The sequence below is a fragment of the Triturus cristatus genome, chromosome 4_2 (genome assembly GCF_964204655.1).
Source record: "Triturus cristatus chromosome 4_2, aTriCri1.1, whole genome shotgun sequence".
In the NCBI taxonomy this organism is placed as follows: Eukaryota; Metazoa; Chordata; class Amphibia; order Caudata; family Salamandridae; genus Triturus; species Triturus cristatus.
The window spans coordinates 672,538,836-672,559,037 of NC_140586.1; the positions used below are offsets into that span (position 1 = coordinate 672,538,836).

The window sequence follows — 20,202 nt, forward strand, 5'->3', positions numbered from 1 at the left end:
AACCATTGACCTCAACAGTAAAGAGAAAATCTGGGTCACACTAGACCTAATGCTGGCAAAAAGAAACATCGCACTGCTGTGGGGAGCAGGGGAACCACCCAATATTGAGTCCTGGAGGGAAGACATGGATTGGTGCATGTTCAGAGAAAAGACCGTCTATGTCTCACGTGGATGACCCCAAAAATTGGTCCTCTATATGGAGTAAATGGAATGCCTATCGAGGCAATATATGTGTCCCTCCCGCAATCCCTGCCCCAAATGACCCACTTACACCATAACTATTGTGAACTACTATGAACTCTCTAGGACTTGTGAGCATAACAACAGCTGATTCGAAGTGTATGCTTCCTTTCCTGTAAATTGCACTATCAACTTTATTTCTTGTTTAATAAAAAGAATTATTAAAAAAAAAAAACTGTGACAGAATGCAGGTCCTAACATGGAACTTTAATAACACCTAGAGGCTCACCAGAAACAGCATTACCTAAGGTGAGTAACTTGTTCTTCTGATGAATACTTCTAATTGCAAATTCCCAGCCTTTTGAATAGACACCAAAGCAGTACACCCTACAAAGTAGAGCGTCTGATGAGTGGACCACACACCAGGATAACCTGGAGGACAAAGTGGAAAAAATGACTCTCCCTGCAGTGGTTAGAGTCAAGACAGCAATACTGTGGAGGGTGTGGACAGATGACCATATAGACGCTTGGCAGATTTCCAGAAACAGAACACTCCTGAATAAGGCTGTAGTGGAGACCGTGGCCCTGGCAGAATAAACCCAGAGGCCCTCTGCAGGCTCCTTCTTTGCAAAGGCATAGCACATTCGTATACAGCGTGTGATCCACCTGGAGAAGGTTTATTTGTGGGCTAATCAGGTAAACACAAAAAGTCTAACCAAGCTGACAATTCATCTTTAATGGTGCTCACAGCAGGGCCTAGCTGGGCTAACATAACAGAAGTACATCAGATATCCTCCCCGAAATCAGTCCTCACGCCAGATCACAGTCAAGAAATAATTAACTTTTTGGATAGACAACAAGCATCCATCTCCCCACGCAGGTCAAAAGCACTTAGGTGGTTCTGTTCAATCTGAAAGCATGAAGATTTGGGTTGTGGAGGTTTCGCTGGCAAACTCTTCCCTGCTGCTGGGACAATAAATACTCCTGTAGAGGAAAACAGTGCCGACGACAGATGCAAAGAATCAGAAGTTCTGGTGAGCTGAGCAGGTTCTTCCTAACCTTCTTCAGAATTCAGTCGTAATAATAGTGCGAATGCATAAAGGAGACTATAGTTCTATAAAAGACAATTCTTTTCTTTAAAGGAGCTCACTGGTGGAAAATCCACAGCATAAAAGGTGTCACACTGATCATTCTTGCTGGTAACAAAAGTATATACCCAAGGCACACCCCACTCGACAAAGGCTCCAAACGTGGTTGGCTAAATGATACCCACTGAAACAGTCTGCACAGGCATTCGTGGAGCTCATGAGGTGGTTGACTGTCATTTAAATCCCTTGAAGATCCAGTCATCTCCACTGATGCAGTATTTCTAGTCACAACACAGAAGACCCCACAACACAGTTTCGTTGGGCACCAAAGCAACAACAGGAATAACACTTGTTACCCCTCTTCGCCTCAGGGATCTCTCTATTGCCCCTTTGGCCAGAAATAAATGAACCTCCTTGGCAAGAATGGAGACATGATCTGCCAAAATCTACTAAAAAACAGGAATAACAGGTGGGGGTGTACAGAGAAAAAGGAGGGCACAAGCATGTAGAACAACCTTTGATCTGACGTTATTGTATTCCGGCCGGGTAGACAAGAGCAGTATTCTACCACCCACCAACTGTACAAACCTGCTGAAGGGAGAATCAGAGCAGCTTGGTAGCAGTCACAGCAGGTTTGGAGGAAAAGAAGGATTGCCCTTGTAGGATTTTACCCCCACCATGTCATCTTGAAGCATGGTAAGGCTGGGTGGGCTATTGCACTAGCTAGGAGGTTTCTAGCAGTAAGCAAGACCTAAGGAGTAGCCTTGGATCTTGTGGTACTGTTATAAGTTTATGGTGAGCTGAAGATAGCAAGTTTCCCAAAGAGCGGGCCGTAGGACGGCTGCCTTGAACTGCTCCACTCTGAGTCAGCCTTGCTCATAAACAGCTTGGAGCCATCAAATGGCATGTTCATAAATGGATGCCTGTATGTCTTTGGAAAAGCTTGTGGCCCACATCCAAGCATAACGCTGAAACGTCAAAATGTTGCCCATAGTGCCGCCATCAGAGTTTGTGGTGCCCAGATGGCTAACAAAATATACTTGGCCGTATCTTGTCCATCGCAGACCGTCTCAGTAAAGATAGTGTGGAATGCCTCAGGGAGGGTAGGCATGATCTCACTTACCATGTCCCAAAGAACATGGATATAGAATCCAAACATGCAATCTCCATTGAGAAACCTCAAAAATAAACTTGTGGAGACAAAAACCCTTTGGTAAAAAGCACCAAAGCACTCTGATTCCATAATAAGCAGGGAAGGTATCTTCATTCACCTTGCTAGGAGAAACCTAAACCACAAGGCTCTCTGGAATTGGCTGTTCCCACCAAGGTCTCCATCAAAGTTTCATTGAATGGCACCAATGGTTCCAAAGTGTAAATGGAAGGACCAGGTTCCAAGCTTCAGTAAACAGATTTGCTTTGGTCTTGACAATTAACTGCAGTTTCAGTACCTTCATGCCTCTGCGGACTCCCACTGCAAATGAGTCACAATCTTCAGTCTAATTTTGTTTCAGGTGAGGTATCAAGGCTGCTGGCATTGTGGCGGTCTAAATAGAGACCAGCATCAGTAGAGTGAGATGGCAGCAAATTGTCTGGCTCGTCATTAACTTTGCTATGTGAAGAATTCTGAAGGCCTTGATCAACATAAAATCCCAATCAAAAATGTGCTCAAGCCATTGATAAGAGTAGCGCTGAGGAAAAGGCACAGTCCCAAAATCCTCCCACACCAAGGGCTGTGCCTTAGCAATCTCACAGCAAGGCATCCGCCTTGTCAAACACTGATCCAGATCAGAAACTAGCATCAGGGTTAGATCAGGGACCAGTGACCCAAGGCAGGCGCTGAACCAACTTTGACCTTCGGCAAACGTCTAGAGGAGTGGCATGGCACCAGCAGAGGGCCTGTCGGAGCCTCAACTGGGTCAGTTCGCACCAGGGCAGGTACCACTGGTGGAATTTGAACTGGGGACTCAATGGATCCATGGTGCCCAAAGGCACTCCAGAGGGACCACATATCACCGAAAGACACTACAGTACAGCCTTCTTGAAGGACTTGAAGTCCTGCAGCAGAGTTGATGCTGGCCTGGAAATTTGGAGCGCATCACATGAGGTGGTTGACTGATATGAAGTTAGGTCTTTGGATTGCCAATTGCACAATCTCTTCCTAGAGGGGGATTTATAGGGGGAGGACTCATGCTTGTATGTCTTCTGCTTGATGCAAGACATGTCTGAGTCGAACTTTATGTGGGAACATTTCCCTAACACACTTAAGAAAAAACACTGGATTGGAGCTTTAGATCCACATTGGAGGAAGCACAAGAAAAAGAACTAACTTCAGGCGCTGGGGTGGCACCTAAATATGACACTGGGCTGTCCCACATACTGGTGCGAGCAGGAGCCACTGTTGGAAAAAGTTAACGATCCAGTCTGGCACCTGTGGGAATTCAAAACAGAAGAATCTAAAGTTAGAAGAACAAGTTATTTCCATTTGGTAATGCTCTTTCTGGAATATATTCTATCTAACTGCAGATTCCTTAACATTTGAATATCTCCTCAGACTGGATCCGGAAAGTTTTGAGCAGTATCTCTCAGCGCCGCCAAGCGATGCCTTGCAGTTTCGCACTGATGACATTCCGCTCAGGAAATGACATGCAGGGCCAATACAGAGGGCACTTCAACCTACTATGAAATTATTAGACTATGGGGTCACATCATTGGGTGGGACCATAACCTTTGTGACTGAGGCACACGAAGCATTCAGAACAGAGGTATTCTATTCTTGGGTTAAATTCCCACCTGCAGATGCACGCAAATATACATGTTATACTTATACTCCAGATGAACCACCAGTAGAATTCTCCTTACAAGGACATAGAAGTCCAGTTAAGTTACCGAGAACATATAAATTGTATTAAAGGCGCCTTCCCTATACCACAGATAAAGTGAGACTCGGTCCGCTGAGCATAGACGAAGCGACTTGGCCGGTCCTAGCTGCTTACATACCGCATCCAGAGATAGATACATTTCCAACAGCAGGCTTACGTCCACTTCACAGAGAAATAATAAAAATATACAGAAATCTTACAAGGTCGTAATGCAAACACTTACAATTCAACCTTCAAGGGCCACTCAAGCTGGTCAACCACAAGGGAATGCAACAAAGATCACCCCACAAATGCTGAACGCAAATATGAGAAGAATGTCCACTAGATGTGAGCAAACGCCATTCTGGATAGCACAGGAAATAGCCCAGCTTGAGGCAATATTTCTACATACAGGCCCGCCAGAAAAACACACAATACTGACTATTTGCTTGCCAATTGGAATAGCTCCTCCGACTGCACCACTTGAGGTACAGTTTTCGCTGCCGTTTACACCAAAACTCATAGTAGCCCCTCAATAGCAGTTATAGCAGAGGTATTGAAACAAATACAGAATGATGAGTACAGGGCAGAACCTGTTCTAGACTTAGGGATGAAATTGATAAGCAATTTTTTCCAGGTACCAACAATTCTGTTAACTAATATAAAAGTGGAGGCAGTAAAGATGGCTATACGTCAACGCCAGAGGGAATGCACTTTTGCACAACAGGTGCGAAAACTACTAAGATTATCGAAGATACCTATGCTTCGCTGGGTAGAGATAACTTGGGAGCAAGACCTGTGAAACCTCAATTGACGAGTAATCCGGAAAAGGACAACTCAATGCAAGCACCCGATTCTTCTCAAGAGAAATCGGACAACAAACAATCAAAAAATAATAAGCATAATGCATCACAATCATGGGGTGGGTCTCCTTAACAGGAGTCCTCTGATAGAAAATATAATTTTAAGAACCGTGACGATATTTAAAAACATGACAAGTATCACAATACTGATACAGGTTCCTCTTGTTCCTTTCAGGGCTCATCAAAAAACTCGGAGTGGGAAGGACGGTCAGAATGCGGATCAGAAGAGCGAGCAAAGCCATGAGACACACATAACACATCAGACTACATTATCAAACAAGAGGATGAACCGAAAAGTAAACCTCAATTTAAAAAGAAGAAAGTAGACAGTCTTAAAATACGAAATGCCCAGGCCACTGAGGACTCTACTACGGAATGGGGAATGGGCTCTGCCAATACTAGACAGCGCAGCAGAAGTAACAATAGCTTGCCAGAAACTGAATTTCTGGTGACAGCAATGTTGAATGAGCATATCATGGTGGAAATACCTGCTACAAGGGTAAGTGTCCCACATCAGTTATATGAAATAAGACTCCAAATGGAGGGGGACATACCCAGAAAAGTGAAGGGTCTCTTATGGGAGAACCTGACTTTTGGATACAATATCCTTTTGGCTGAAAGAGATTGGCCGCCTGAGTTTGTCATGGATTGCCCAAAGGGGGAAGAGGTAATTTTACTGGCTTTCTTCGACCTCGTTCTAGAGTCACTCAAACATACAAGGAGTGGGCATTAGCGCTAGCTCCCGCACTATACTACTGTTATATGGCGTTTTGTGGCCCGTAGATACAAAAATTGTCGACATTGCTAAGTTAGCACAAGTTTTGCTTGCTCTATGCTCCTGCTTTTGCGCACGCCTCTGCTAGAGTTTGTTTTCGCGCCGCTTGGCCTCTGCCCTGTACATGATAACAGATTGTTTTTCACATTCTCAGCTTTCCCTTCAATTCTGTCTGAACATAATGTGCAAGGTCGAGCAACAATGTCTCTTGTTATTCTGTTCTGGTCAGTCCCTATTACCTAGACTAAACATGATACCAAAAGCTGCAATATGGAAAAATTGCGCTTTGATATACCGTTGTTGCATGTGTTTAAAACCCACTCGAAGAAAGCCGGTCCATGGAGCTGAGCTCTGCTGTTCCTATGATGTAAACCTTTGCGTTTAGGCTTTCTGGTAGGGGGTCTGCAAACACCGCCTAGAGATCTTCTGTTATATAAAATAACTTCTTACTGCCAAGGGGAGGGTGATTAGGCCTGGTTATTTTGCCTTTTTCACAGTCTTTATAAAATTACAACTCCTTTTGTATTCTATGGTATTGTAACAATGCTAATGATGCTAGCTTTATGCATTTTGCTGCTGGTCGTGGTTTTATTAATCACTATAGTCAAAATAAACATTTTGAACTTATTTAGTGACTCTGATCATTCTTATTGTGGACAAGTACGAGAGAGACAAAGATTGTCTTGTTCCCGCGACTCTGAGGTAAGTCGGGAGTGCTCCTGTTCTGGGTTGTCTAAACATTCGTAGCTTCTTGAAATTTGTAGGAGACAGAATGAGACACTATTGCTAGTCGGTTGGGATTTTGGGTACTAATGTGGTAGGAGGTACACCCCTATTTACTGAGGTCCTGTTTTCTTGCGCATAGTTCTGTGTATGAGCAGAATCCCCGTAACACTACAATCGTGAAAGGTGGTATGCTGATTAACCTCCCCATGAAATCCCACTTAAAACTACTCCTACACCACAGAGGCAGTACCCAAAAAACATGATGCAAAGAAACAAGTCAGGGAGACTCCTCCATGACTTGTTTCCTCCTCCATGAAAAATCCTTTATTTCACGTATGAAACCCGACAGTTCATACCGTCTGGTTTTAGACTACAAGCATTTGAACAAATGCACAAAAACGTTAGCAGTACAGAATGAAAACAGTGCCGCATTAATGAATAACATTGTGCGGAAAAAATACAAAACAACATTAGATATCTCAAATGGATTCTTCTGCCAAATTATAGTGCCTGAAAGCAGGTATTTGACAGCAGTTTCAGCCCTCGGCTCTCAGTGACAATTCTGTGGACTGCCCCAAAGGTATAAGGATAGCCCAGGGTTGTTCTCAGCAAGTGTAACAGAGTTACTTCAAAATTGTGATGAGGAGGCATTGTCCTATGCAGATGATATTTATCTGACAGATGATGAGTTATTGGATCACTTGCACAGGGTGAACAACATAATTTTGGGGTTCGCGACTGTGGGCTACAAATTTAACTTTCAAAAAATCTAACATTGCCCACCTCAATGTTCTATTTTTAGGATATGAACTAGCAAGTGAAGGGAAAAGCCTGGCAGCTAATGTTTTAGAAAAATGTGTGGTGCTCCAACCTCCAAAGACTCTGAAAGGATTATAATCAATTTTAGGATTCCTAAATGTTGGCAGAACATACATTTTGGATTACGCAGAAAAAGTAAACCCTTCCTATGACCTAATTTTTCAGTTTAACATTGGACACAGGAACACACAGAAATCCTCTGTTCCATACAAGATGGCATGATAGCTTCCAAACACTTCCAAACACACACACGTAAATACCACGAATTTGGTGATCTGTGAATTAACGGGTCTATCAGGGTACAATTACCTAACCTTCAATAAAGGCGAAACTATACCCATTGCATACAAATCACATTTGTATACAAACGCTGAGATGCGTTTGTATCCACTTAAAAAATTCAACAGCAGTACAGACTGCTGTAGTGAGAGAAAGAGCACTGCAAAGGGAAAACAAATATTTGTCATGACTCCGGTACCAACCTTAGAGGCTGTTACCAAAGCAAGAGTTCTAAATGCAAAAGCATTACATCTGCAATGGATTACCAATGAGCTAATTCTCTCACTGCAACAGATGTAGACAACAAATTTGATTCTACATTAAAAGCACAAACATTTCTGCAGTATGAACAAGCATATCCTCTCACAAATGAAATAATGCCTCCGTGTCAGTATGAATACATCATTTACGCTGACAGATTTGCCCAGCCTGCTGTAGGAAGTAAACAGCAAAACAGCGCAGCATGTGCGATTGTGAAAGGACGTATGCAGGACGGCAAGTTCCGTCCTAGCAATACGCAGACGCAGTCTCTAGGAGATTGCACAACACAGCTGGCAGAACTATAAGCACTGATACTGGCACTAAAAATATGGATCGGTAATGCCCCACGCTCACTGTGTGTGATTAGTTTTACTTTGTCCAGTCATACAATGAATATCTTCACTATTGGGACAGAATGGGTTTAGAGATTCCAAAGGTTGCACAATAAAGCACAAGTTACTGTGGGAACAAGTGGCAGAGCTGAAAAAAGGCTTATCACGGGCTCATGTAATTCACACATTGAGTCATCAGTGTGTTGGCGTGCATGTTGAAGGGAATTCACTGGCTGATAAAGCCACCAAGGCGACAGTTAAAACTGCTGCTGTTGCTGAAATCACTCGTTCTAGTATGAGAACAGACTGACAGAAAATAATAGCTGTGAAAGCTATGCGCAACAACAGCTCAGCCTTTCCAAAAGGTTTTCCACTCAAGTACTCCTACAAGTTAGATGCGCAAAATATCCTGTATGCTCAAATTCCAAGAGTGGGGTGATAGAGTAATACCAAACATGGATCGCAAAATAGGTTTGAGTTTAGCTGCACATGAGGGTCTGGGTTCAGCACATGAAGGTATTGCTGCAACTATTTAATTACTAAAGCAGCGTTATTGGTGGCCATGGTCTCACTAAACAGACCAAGGGTTTTGTCCTTGAGTGTGACATCTGTAGCAAATGATGGGTTCAACCACAGCACGTCCACCGCAAACACCATTACTGATATCAGACAAACCTCTCACATGTGCCTAATTGGACCACTGCAGCCCCTTACAATCTGACGGGGCTTACAGGTATATCCTAGTGGCAGTGGATTGATGCTCTAGATTCCTGTGGGTTTTGCCTCAGCGCCCGGCTGATGCCCCAACTGTTACAAAGAATTTGCGAGTCTTCATAGGGACATATGCAACTGGCTCATTACACTCTGACCGTTGTCCTTTGTTTAGCTCGCGGGCTTACGAAGAAGCCATGGGAAGTTTGGGTGTTGCATTGCGGTACTCCTCTCCATATCATCCCGAGGAAAAATGTAATTGTGGAGAGGAAAAAACTGGACTTAAAGCAATCCTTAACAGCAGGGGTACCAGGCGTGGGTGGCAGTTGGGTCAATCACCTATACGGGGTCCAGAGGGCACATAATAACATGGCAAAAAATTCACTGGGGGGTCGCACTCCATTTGAAGTCCTGTTCATGATTATAATGTGGGTACCTGACCTTCACATTGGTAGCACAGTGGCGGATAAAAAACCATTTGACATCAATGATCGTTTGGCTGTTTTACAGGAACTCAATGAATTCCGGGCATTACAAAGCAACGTCCAAGTAAATCTCACCGCCACTGGGGAAGTGAAAGCTGTACCGACAAGACCTGCCTGGGTCCCAAAGATTGGGGACCAGGTCAGAGAAAAGACTGTGGACAAAAAAGAATTTGGGCCATCATACAGGGCACCTGTACCTATCCTGGCTGTTGAAGGAACAAGAACAGTACTTCTTCCGCCTCATGCTGGCAAGAAAGAATAAAGATTTGTCTCAATTGATCTGATCAAACCACACTATGTGGCTGATACTGAATAGCAGGCCGCATGGGCTCCTGGGTAGCACCAGATCTCCTCTCACTACCATACAGGAAATTCAGACAGAAAGACTAATAATGTTTGAAGATTCTAGTCCACGAAGTGAAGGAGTTAAGAACCATGGAATGGAACTTGTACCAGTTGACATTGAACAACTACCATCTACAAATGACTCACAGATCTCAATTCGGCCTAACATCGACATCTATGTGAATATGTCCCAAACTGAGACATCTGCCAGTTCTACAAAACCTGCCGAGCTACCAAAGAAAGATCGAACTGCGTCAGACTATTTAATTGATTTTGATACTTTCTCATTAGATCCCAGTAAATGCGAGTTACCCCCACTGTCTGTTTTCCGCAAACAACAAATTTGTGATTTCTACCTTTGGCTGAAAATACTTACCTTGTTACTCCCTGGCTACAGCTATGGATTGCTATAGGTCTATTGTTTCTAATCCTCTGGATAGATGTAGCGACTGTCTTTTTCCTGCTCCTGAATGGACATCATCTCCCAGAACGCTCTGCAGTACAACTTGTAAACTTGGTCCTGAAACCGCATGCATCATCACACCGTGAAAAGAGAGACCTGTCCCTAGTGAACATTACAGCAGTTCCAGTTCCTGAAGGAATAGTTTGGGACAGGATTTCATATGATGTATATGGTCCAACTGAACTTTTAAAAATACCATACATGTTACATTTTCATTAAGTGACATCATCACCTCCAGTACTTTGTCTGAGGATTGGGATGTCATGGGGCCGATAGGGACATTGTCAACATCACTAAGTTAGTATGAGCCCAGCAGCCATGATATTGCTTTTGCGCATGTTCTTACATGGCTTTATTTTTGCAAGACGCTGTTTATGCCTTTCACACAAGAGCCATCTGCTTGGTTCATTCTCTGCCTGTTCTTGGAGTTTAGTCTGAACACTGTGAGCAAGGTTGATAAAAATTGCCCCTTGTTATTCTGTTCTGGTCAGTCCCTAGTACAAAACATGCTTACACAGTTGTTGCTGGAAACTCGTGCTTTGATATTATGGGGATGCATGTTTAGGTAACACACACTTCCAGGGAGAAGAACCATGCAGTTCCTATGATGCAGATATACCATCTAGGCACTAAAGAAAGGGGTCTGCTGACAAAGCCCAGAGATCTTCTATTATATAATACTACTTCTTTTTACCAAGGGGAGGGTGGTTAGGCCTTAGTTTTTTATCCACTGTCTTTATATGATGACATCTCTCTTTATGATATAGGGCCTTGCTGCAATGCTAACTGTATTGATATTATGCACTTTGCTGCTGGTTGTGGCTCGTATACTGCGTTTTAGAGCAAAATAGTTGAAATAAACATTTTAAACTATATTCGTGTTTCGTCAGTTCTTATTGTGAATAGGTACGAGAGTGTGAGCAAAAAGGTGTGTCTTGTTACCACGATTCCTGAGAGATTCGGGAGCGTTGTGTTCTGGGGTGTCTAATCATTTGAATCTTCATGAGTGCAAGTGAGACACTATAGCTAGTCGGTCCTGGGTTTGTGGGGACTAAGGTGGTGGGAAGGCTTAGCCCCTATACACCGAGGTCCCATTTTCCTTGTGCATAGTTTTGTGTATGTGCAGAATCCCTGCAACATGAACTTTGAAACTGTAAATACTATGCTGTCTGATTTAGAACAATCTGCTGCATTTTTGAGGGATGAATTGTATGATCATACATCTAACTTTGATACCACGTCCTGTTACCAGCACTATGTTCACCATTTCTTGCACAAAGCAAGTATCCCACGTAATGTTTTCACTTACCATCAATGAGAACATTGCCCAACACTGCCGAAATGTAGTTCAGCTACATCTGCACAAAAGTATGCTTATTTTTCTGGGTTTAACACATCAGACCCGACCTCTTATTATTATTATAAGGTTGCACCTACACCTGCAAAGAAAAATATGCTCACTAACACGAAACAGATATACTCTGCTTCCTTTATTAACCAGCTGTCTGTACAGGGTTTCGACTTTTGGAAGGATATCTATAGACACAAAATCTGTCTGGGGGACTAAAGATTTGCAAGTTTGGGGAACTAAGGCTTTATTTAGAGCATGCCTCATACCACATCAGATTATCATCCTTAACAACACAGTGCAACAGACTTACTGTCTTGGGTTAGCCAAGATCTAGGACTTGAACACACCTCGGATTCCCTTATTTACACACTTTAAGGTCTGGCAAAATTACAAACAACACAGTGAGGATACATTAGATACCATAATACAAAATGGATCATACAATTCATCAGACCCCAACTGGAACGGATGGTTGGTTTGGCCTATGAACACAAATAAGTGTCAGTCAAGATTCAAGGGTAACACCGAAAGATTTAGTGCCTATAAACCTGATTAGCGCTATGTACAAACAGGACACTCGGGGTGGTGACATCTTACAGTGTTGGGAAGTTATGCCTAGAGTGGCTAAAAACCTCAACACTGTCCCAGGTGAAACAACACTTGTCTTTACTCTCAGATGATATAGATCTCAGGAATTTTTTGTTAGGTCCCCAGAAAACGTCAGAAATGGTTTTTATACGCTATTTATAATGAGGTTTAGAAAATCTCTCAATAGGAAGCTGCAGAGAGACTAAGTGAAATTGATGGGGTTAACCTAGAAAAGGCTTTGGCAGTGGTTGACAATGGTATGACCACATTACCATCCAGGATTTATTCACTGGACAACATTGTATCTTCTGCAATAGATATCATGGAACAGGATTTGTCTATATTACAACATGGACAATCGCAATTGCGATCCATTCTATTATTAAGCTGGATGCTACACTCATTGAGCTCTGGTCACATGCCCTGGCGGTACAGCAACAGTACCACAGTTTTCTGCATTCAATCTAACGGAAAAACAGATAATGATGACGCGAAGAGATGCAAAATATGCAATGCTGCACATTGAAAAATTTGACCAATTACCTTTTACTGTGGCTGAGTCACCTTCCACAGAATGGTTAATCCTTGGCCATATTACACTGCTGGTCACGACCTTCCAGTTTCCATACTGTCTACAGTATCACCAAGTAGGCAGGTATGTAACACTGGGACAGTGATACATATATGAATCTTGGGATTTACCATACAGATTTAGATGCAGGAATGGGGACACTGAAGTTTTTCTCAGCATTTCGGACTGTGAGATTTACACTTATTAAATAGTCTTCTCTTCAATCAATTGGTATGCTTTTAACATAAACAGTCTGTTACCGTGAATGTGTGTGGCTATATCCTTCATGGGGCTTGTGCTGTCATCACTAGTGCTGTTAAGAGAGAGGACACATATATCCATAAACCTGCCTTACCATGTGATAGTGAAAAAACAATATCTTAAATAAGCTAAGGTTCAAAACTTTGAGTTGCTGTTAGACTCCCTACAAAATACTCCACATATAATCCCAGTGGTAGGGTTCCCAAATGTATAAAATAACTTCTGGACAACTAATGTGGAAGATTTAGCCTCATTTACAGACTCTAAAGTCAAGGAAAAAGCATGATCTTTCAAAGATGGAATTACAAGACATCTGTTGTCTTGAAGACAAATTTCAGACTGCAACAATATAAAAACATTAATACAAAGCAAGCAGTTACAAGCCATGGCCAATGGATTAAAGGGTGAGAGTATGCTCACTATAGTAATAGTAAGAAATCACCATTACAATAATGGTATAACTCAAGTGGATGACAGCACTAAGAAACTAATCTAAATTCTAAAATTCACTTACATCATTAAGTAAGTAAGAAGCTAGCCAGACGTTCTTTCAAAATAAAAGAAATAAAATCAGGAGTCGGGGAGAGTAGCCATCCCTAGCCCGAGGGCTGTAAGACGCAGATAGCAGGCCCGGCAAGTCGGGCAGCATGGGAGTGAGAGGTGGTTCATTTTCAAACTGGGATTGAGACTTGTCCTGCCAATGGACCTGAAATCTGTTATTTTGCAACCATAAACACCACGCAGTGTGCTGGAGACTTTTAGACTAGAGTGCAGCCCTTGCTAAAATGACTGACCTATTAATAATGGAGCCTGAACTCAAACAACAATGCATGAAAAAGCATTCACTGAAACGTGCACATCAGGTAAGCTTTTGCTCCATAGTAGGTGCAACATTCCTATATAAAATCATGGAGAAAAGTGTCACACTGCAGTTAAAACCGTATCTGGAAACCAATGGCCTCTTAAGTAAAATGCAGGGTTCAGGCCAGTTTGTGGAGCCGTAAAACTGTTAATTGATAAGAGGAAACAACTTTATGGGGTGGCAGATCTGATTTCAGTAGCATTGCTAATGCTGCTGATACTGTCTTACCTATTTTCCTAATGCAGAGCACAAAAGCTTTAAATATAATGTGAAAAGGATGGCAGGGGTTCAGATCAAGCACTTGGTTGGCTTCACAATTTCTTCTCTAGGAGGGTCTCCGCAGTGCAATGTGATGGGTCTCTGGCTGGTGCTTTCAATCAATAACCTTATCAGACAAGATACCATAGGTTAAATGAGCCCTCAAGGATTTGTTAAAATAGACAAAGGATAATCAACTATCCATAAAGAACAAGTTACTAACCTTCGGTAACAATATATCTGTAAGAGACATAGATTAGTTATAGATTCCTTACCTTTACCCCAGGCGTCACACTGGATCCGGAGAATTTTTTCATCAGCAGTACCCCTGCGCATCGAAAGGTGGCGTTGGTCTGCTCCGCCTTCATCGTTGGCATCGTGGTTGCCGGGATGATGACGCGGTAGCTACTTAGACGCCGCCCTCGCGCGCTGACATCAGTTCTTTTACACGACATTCCACGCCAGAAGCGCAGAGCCATGCAAGACACTGACCACTGGTGCACAAAACTAGGGCCCAGAAAGGGATTCCCTGACCCTAGAAGTCAGTTTGCAGAATGGGGAGGATGGGTGGGGCGGTAAGGAATCTATAACTATTCTAACTTGTTCATCTGAAAGAGACAATTAGTTATAGATTCCTTACCTTTAGAATAGATACCCCAGCAATATCAACCCTGCAGGTGGGTCTGCGAACCGAGTTCACACCAGAAAGTCCTGGAGAACGGAACGGCCAAAGAAGCCGTCTCTCCGGACTTGGGTGTCCAGGCAGTAGTGTTTTGTGAATGTGTGCAGAGATGCCCACGTAGCTGCCTGACAAATGTCACTGAGGGTGACTCCCCGTCCCAAAGCAGTGGTAGCTGGTGTTGTCCTGGTGGAATGGGCGCGCAATCCCACTGGAGGCTCCTTGTTTGCCAAAGAGTAGCAAGCTTTAATGCACAAAATTACCAACCTAAAAATGGTCCGTTTGTGCACGGCCCGACCTTTTTTGGCACCCACGTAGCCAACAAAGAGCTAGTCATCCAAATGGAATTGCTTGATGCGATCCAAATAAAAGGAAAGTGCACATTTTGGATCCTTACGGTGGAGCCTATCTTCCTCCTTAGAAGGATGTGGAGGCCGAAATAAGGTGGGCAAAGTGAAGGTTTGACCAATGTGGTAAGAAGTAACCACTTTAGGAAGAAAAGAGGGTCAAGTTCAAAGGACAACCTTGTCCGGATGAACCGCCAGGAACAGAGGTTTCGAAGAAAGAGCCTGTAGCTCACTCACTCTGCGAACAGAAGGGATGGCGACCAGAAAGGCAGTCTTTAAAGTGAAAAGTCTGAGAGGACAGTTATGTAGCGGCTCAAAGGGAGCACACATAAGAAAAGTAAGAACCAAGTTCAAGCCCCACTGAGGCATTATGAAGCGAACAAGAGGAAAAAGATGAGTAATGCCCTTAAGAAAGCGATTCACAACAGGGGACCCCAAAAGAGAAGGCTGATCTGGCAACCGAAAGACGGCAAAGATGGCTGAAAGCTAGCCCTTGATAGTGCCGAGAGCAGAGCCCTGCTGGGCTAAAGAGAGAAGAAACAAGAGTACTTCTGAAAGAGGGGCGGAAAGGGGATCCACAGCCTTTGCTGTGCATCATGCCACAAACTTATTCCACCGGCAGGCGTATACCGTCTTTCTGGAGGGACGCCTTGCTGCTTAGATTACGTCAAAAACTTCGGGTGGCAGGTCAAAAGATGTCAACTGCCGCCGCTCAATATCCACTCAAGGAGGTAGAGACTAGACAGGTTCGGGTGGAGGACCATCCCCTGCTGCTGCGACAGAAGATCCTCCCAAAGAGGCCGTCGGATCAGAGGATTGATGGCCATGTTGAGCAGCTCGGGATCCCAGACTCTTCTTGCCCAATCCGGAGCCACAAGAATGACTTGGGCACGGTCGAGCTTGATCTTCTTCAGCACTATGGGCAGAAATGGTATAGGCGGAAAGGTGTATAGAAGACCGCAACTCCACTCGCGACGAAAAGCGTCGCCTAGCGGGTACCGCCTTGGAAATTCCAACGTGCAGAATTCCTGACATCGCACGTTCTCTACGTTGGCGAATAGATCTCAATAAGGCTCTCCCCACTGTCGAAGGAGACCTTGTACCACCTCCGAGTGAAGACGCCATTTGTGATCCATCATACACCTGCGGCTGAGTTTGTCCGCCCTGGTGTTCAAGGATACCTACCAGGTGTTGAACCACCAGGGATATGCCCTGATGTTCCAGCCATGTCCAGAGGCAGGGGGGCTCCTGACATAGGGTCCATAACCCCACCCGCCCTGTTTGTTGCAATACCACATGGCTGTGGTGTTGTCCATGAACACCTGCACTACGCTTCCCCAGACAGAGGGAAGGAATGCCTTCAGTGCAAGACGAATCGCCCGGAGCTCCAGAAGGTTGATGTGAAGCCAGGACTCAGCCGGTGACCAGAGGCCTCTGATATCCGCCTCTCCCATGTGGCCGCCCCATCCCAGAATGGATGCGTCCGTCACCACAGTGTGGTCTGGTTGGGGAAGGGAGAGGGATCTGCCAGTAACCCAATCCTGGTTCGTAAGCCACCACTGCAGTTGTTGAGCAGTGCCCTCTGAACTCTGGGCGCAATTGGACAGATTCCCCTGATGCTGCGCCCACTGGAACTTCAGGTCCCACTGCAACGTCCACATATGCCACCTTGCATGATTGACCAGTAGGATGCAGGAGGCCATGAGGCCCAGCAGCCAACCCGGGATAGAGGCTGAAAGATCAGAATCACAGCCCGAATATCCCGGACTCGCTGTTTGGGAGGATAAACACAAAACTGCGTTGTATCCATAACGTCTCCAATGAAGAGGAGCTTCTGAGAGGGGATCGGGTGCGACTTTGGCACATTGATGGAGAACCCCAGCAAATGCAGGAGGTCGGCTGTAGTCTGGAGGTGGGAGACGACTGCGTGGGGCGAGCCCGTCTTCAACAGCCAGTCGTCTAGATAGGGAAGACTGAAACCCCTGATCTGCGCAGATGAGCTGCGACCACCGCCATCACTTTCGTGAACACCCTAGAGGCGCTGGTAAGGCCAAAAGGGAGCACGGTAAACTGAAAGTGCTCATGGCCTACTGTGAACCGTAGGTAAAGCTGGTGGGCCGGCAGGACGGGGATGTGAAAATAAGCATCCTGCAAGTCCAACGCTACCATCCAGTCTTGCAGGTCGAGTGCAGACAAGACCTGAGCAAGTGTCAACAACTTCTCCTTCCGGAGGAAGCGATTGACGTCCCTGAGGTTCAAGATAGGACGCAGGCCCTTGTCTTTCTTGGGAACCAGAAAGTAGTGGGAATAACAACCACGACCTACTTCTGGGACAGAAACGTGCTCGATGGCTCCCTTGCCCAAAAGAGCTGTAACTTCCTGCTGGAGAAGGGCCAGATTATCCTCTGACATGAGGTGGTATCGCGGTGGCATGACTGGAGGGGTAGTCTCGAAGGGGACGGAGTAGCCCCTTTGGACTATCTGCAAAACCCACCTGTACAAAGTGATGGTGCACCAGTGGGGGAGGTGATGGCGAATCCTGCCGCCCACTGGCGTTTGATGGGCCTGAAAGGACGGACTAGGAGGGTTTGGAGGCTGCTGCAGGGGGGAGGTTGGTAGACTGGCCCTCCTGCTGGCCCCCAGAACCACGATGGTTGTTTCCACATTCCCGGCCGCGCAAAGGTTGGGTAACTTGCTGCGGCCTGTGGTCCTGGGTGGGACGTAGAGGGGCACCCCTTCCGTAGCTACGAAAGGGGCGAAAAGCAGACTGCACCAGATGGGTGGAGAGGCCCAAGGACTTGGCCGTAGCCCGTTAGTTCTTGAAGTGCTCTAGGGCATTGTCTGCTTTGTCGCCAAAAAGGCGACGGCCATCAAAAGGCATGTCCATTAAGGTGTTCTGGACATCCCCTGAAACCGACGTTGAAATGGTCCTGTCCAGAGAGTCGGCTGTGTCCAGCCAACAACGGATTGTAAACTTTGCTGCATCTCTCCCGGCGGCAACAGCCTGGGAGAGCACTGCTCGGGCCTCCTCCGGATACTGAGGCAGCACTTGCGCCACCGTATCCTACACTGAGTGTGAATAAAGGCCCAAGAGACATGCAGTGTTTACGGACCACAGTCCTAAGCTGGCGGAAGAGAAATTTTCTTGCCAAGGTAGGGAAGGCACTTTTGGAGGTGGAGACTTGGACCACCAAGTTCTCCGGGGTGGGGTGTTGGGAGAGCAAAGTGGGGTCGCCCAGAGCGCGTCGGGCGATCATTCTGTCCATGGGATCCCCCGTGTTGGGCCTGGACCACGTGCCCAAAAGGACCTCGGTGAGGGCCTCATTGAATGCCAGCAGGGGCTTCGAAAAGCTCGCTGCAGGTTGAAGCACCTCAGTCAGGAGTTTATTCCTGACCGCCACCGTAGGAAGCTCGATGTTGAGAGCCTTGGCCGCCCTACGCAACACCACTGCGTAACAAGCTCCCTGCTCCGTAGCCACGGTAGGAGGAGACAACATGCCACGGTCTGGGGAGGTATCCAGACCACTGGCGTCCCCCAACTCCTCTCTGCAGTCCTGTTCATCCAACTGGTCAGTTAAAGGGTCACCAGACCACTCCCAGTCCTCCTCACCCTCCTCTGGTTGCCAATCTGGCCTGAGAGGAACACCAGGATGGAACAGGGGTACAAAAGTACCCAATGGCGCCGGATCCGGCGTCGGTTGACGTCGGTCCGGCTCCCTGTCCAAGTCAGGATAGAGGCCGGGGTCGACGCTGGCTGGGGATACAACAGGCGTTGGCTGTGGACGTGGTGCCAGTGGAATCGGCTCCAGGGAAGGTGTTATCAGGTCGACTGGCGCCGATCCGAATCCAGGCCTGGATCCAAGAGGACCTTGCGGTGCCGAGGCTGAAGCCGCTGGCTTCGATGGCCCAGGCCCCCAGCTGAGTCCACGGGGCCCAAAGGCACGCCAGCGGAGTCGGACTGCCAGAAAAGGGCATGCATTGCTTCGTAAAAGCTTCGAAGCTGGGCAGGGGTTGCTCCGGGTCCTGGAAAAGGAGGGAAACTCGGAGCCGATCCATTGGTCTTCGCACGCGGAGCTGTAGGACGGGCACCATATGCATCCCTCGTCGCGTCGGCCAACGGACGGGGAGAAGTCGAAGGGCGACAATGCTTCTTCGACTTCTTCTTGTGCTTCGACTTACCTGAGGAGTGCGAAGACTTCGAGGACGAGTGGTGGTGACTCCGCGACCGGTCCCTCGACCTCCCACACAACCGGGAGCTTGAACGGTGCAGAGTAGACTGTCGGGCCTCGAGAAGCTTTCGGGACCGCTCCAGCAAACACTTTGGATTCATGGTCCGGCAGTCGGAGCATGACTTGGGGTCATGGTCGCGCTCCAGGCACCACAGGCACACGCGATGCGGATCCGTTACTGACATCAGCTTCCGGCAGGATCCGCAAGTCTTGAAACTGCGCATCCCTACATGCACCAGGAGCCTAAGACTCAAAAACGGTGTAGACAAAAGTCGCATAAAGATCCGTCAAAAAGTGACTGGAGGTACCGCTCTCTCCTGATGTGCGCTGGCTGGCACGGGAAAAGAAAGAACTGACGTTAGCACGTGAGGGCAGTGTCTAAGTAGCTACCGCGACGTCATCCTGGTGACCACGATGCCAACGACGAACACAGAGCCAACCAATGCCACATTTCGACATGCAGGTGTACTGCTGACGAAAAAATTCTCCAGATCCAGTCTGACGCCTGGGGGTAGTTCTAAACGTAAGGACTCTAAACTAATTGTCTCTTTCAGATCGTTAGATTTAATCAGATCTTGACTTGGTAATGACACTTGAGGAATTAACTGCAAGTTATAAGTGTAACACCTGATCCTGCTATTGCAAAAAGTCAAGAAATCAATCAATCAGTCGGTTGTTAAGCACGACTACTCACCCGTAAGGGTCTCAAGGCGCTGGGAGGGGTGTTAACAGGCTCCAGTCCATCAAGGGGAGGTGTCTGTCGAAGAGCCAGGTTTTGAGGTTTCTTGCGAAGATGGGGAGCGATGTTGTCTGTCTGAGGTGGAGCGGAAGGGTGTTCTAGGCTCGGGCCGCGAGGAAGGAGAAGGAGAGG

General features: G+C 46.1%; 2 protein-coding genes across 3 annotated transcripts in view; one reads left to right on the forward strand and one right to left on the reverse strand.

Moving 5' to 3' along the window:
• Nucleotides 1-6,391, forward strand: part of LOC146834882 (cytochrome P450 2J2-like) — a 630,312-nt gene extending 623,921 nt beyond the window's left edge. For both annotated transcript variants that reach the window (XM_085602487.1, XM_085602486.1), the window contains one exon: nucleotides 5,165-6,391. Coding sequence is in view for 1 of the 2 variants with exons in the window: in XM_085602486.1 (XP_085458612.1) it covers nucleotides 5,165-5,244 (80 nt within the window). In the remaining variant the exon portion in view is untranslated. The remainder of the gene's footprint in view (nucleotides 1-5,164) is intronic.
• The window catches only part of HOOK1 (hook microtubule tethering protein 1), an 859,473-nt gene that overhangs the window by 110,032 nt on the left and 729,239 nt on the right, over nucleotides 1-20,202 (reverse strand). The gene's annotated exons all lie outside the window — the stretch shown is intronic.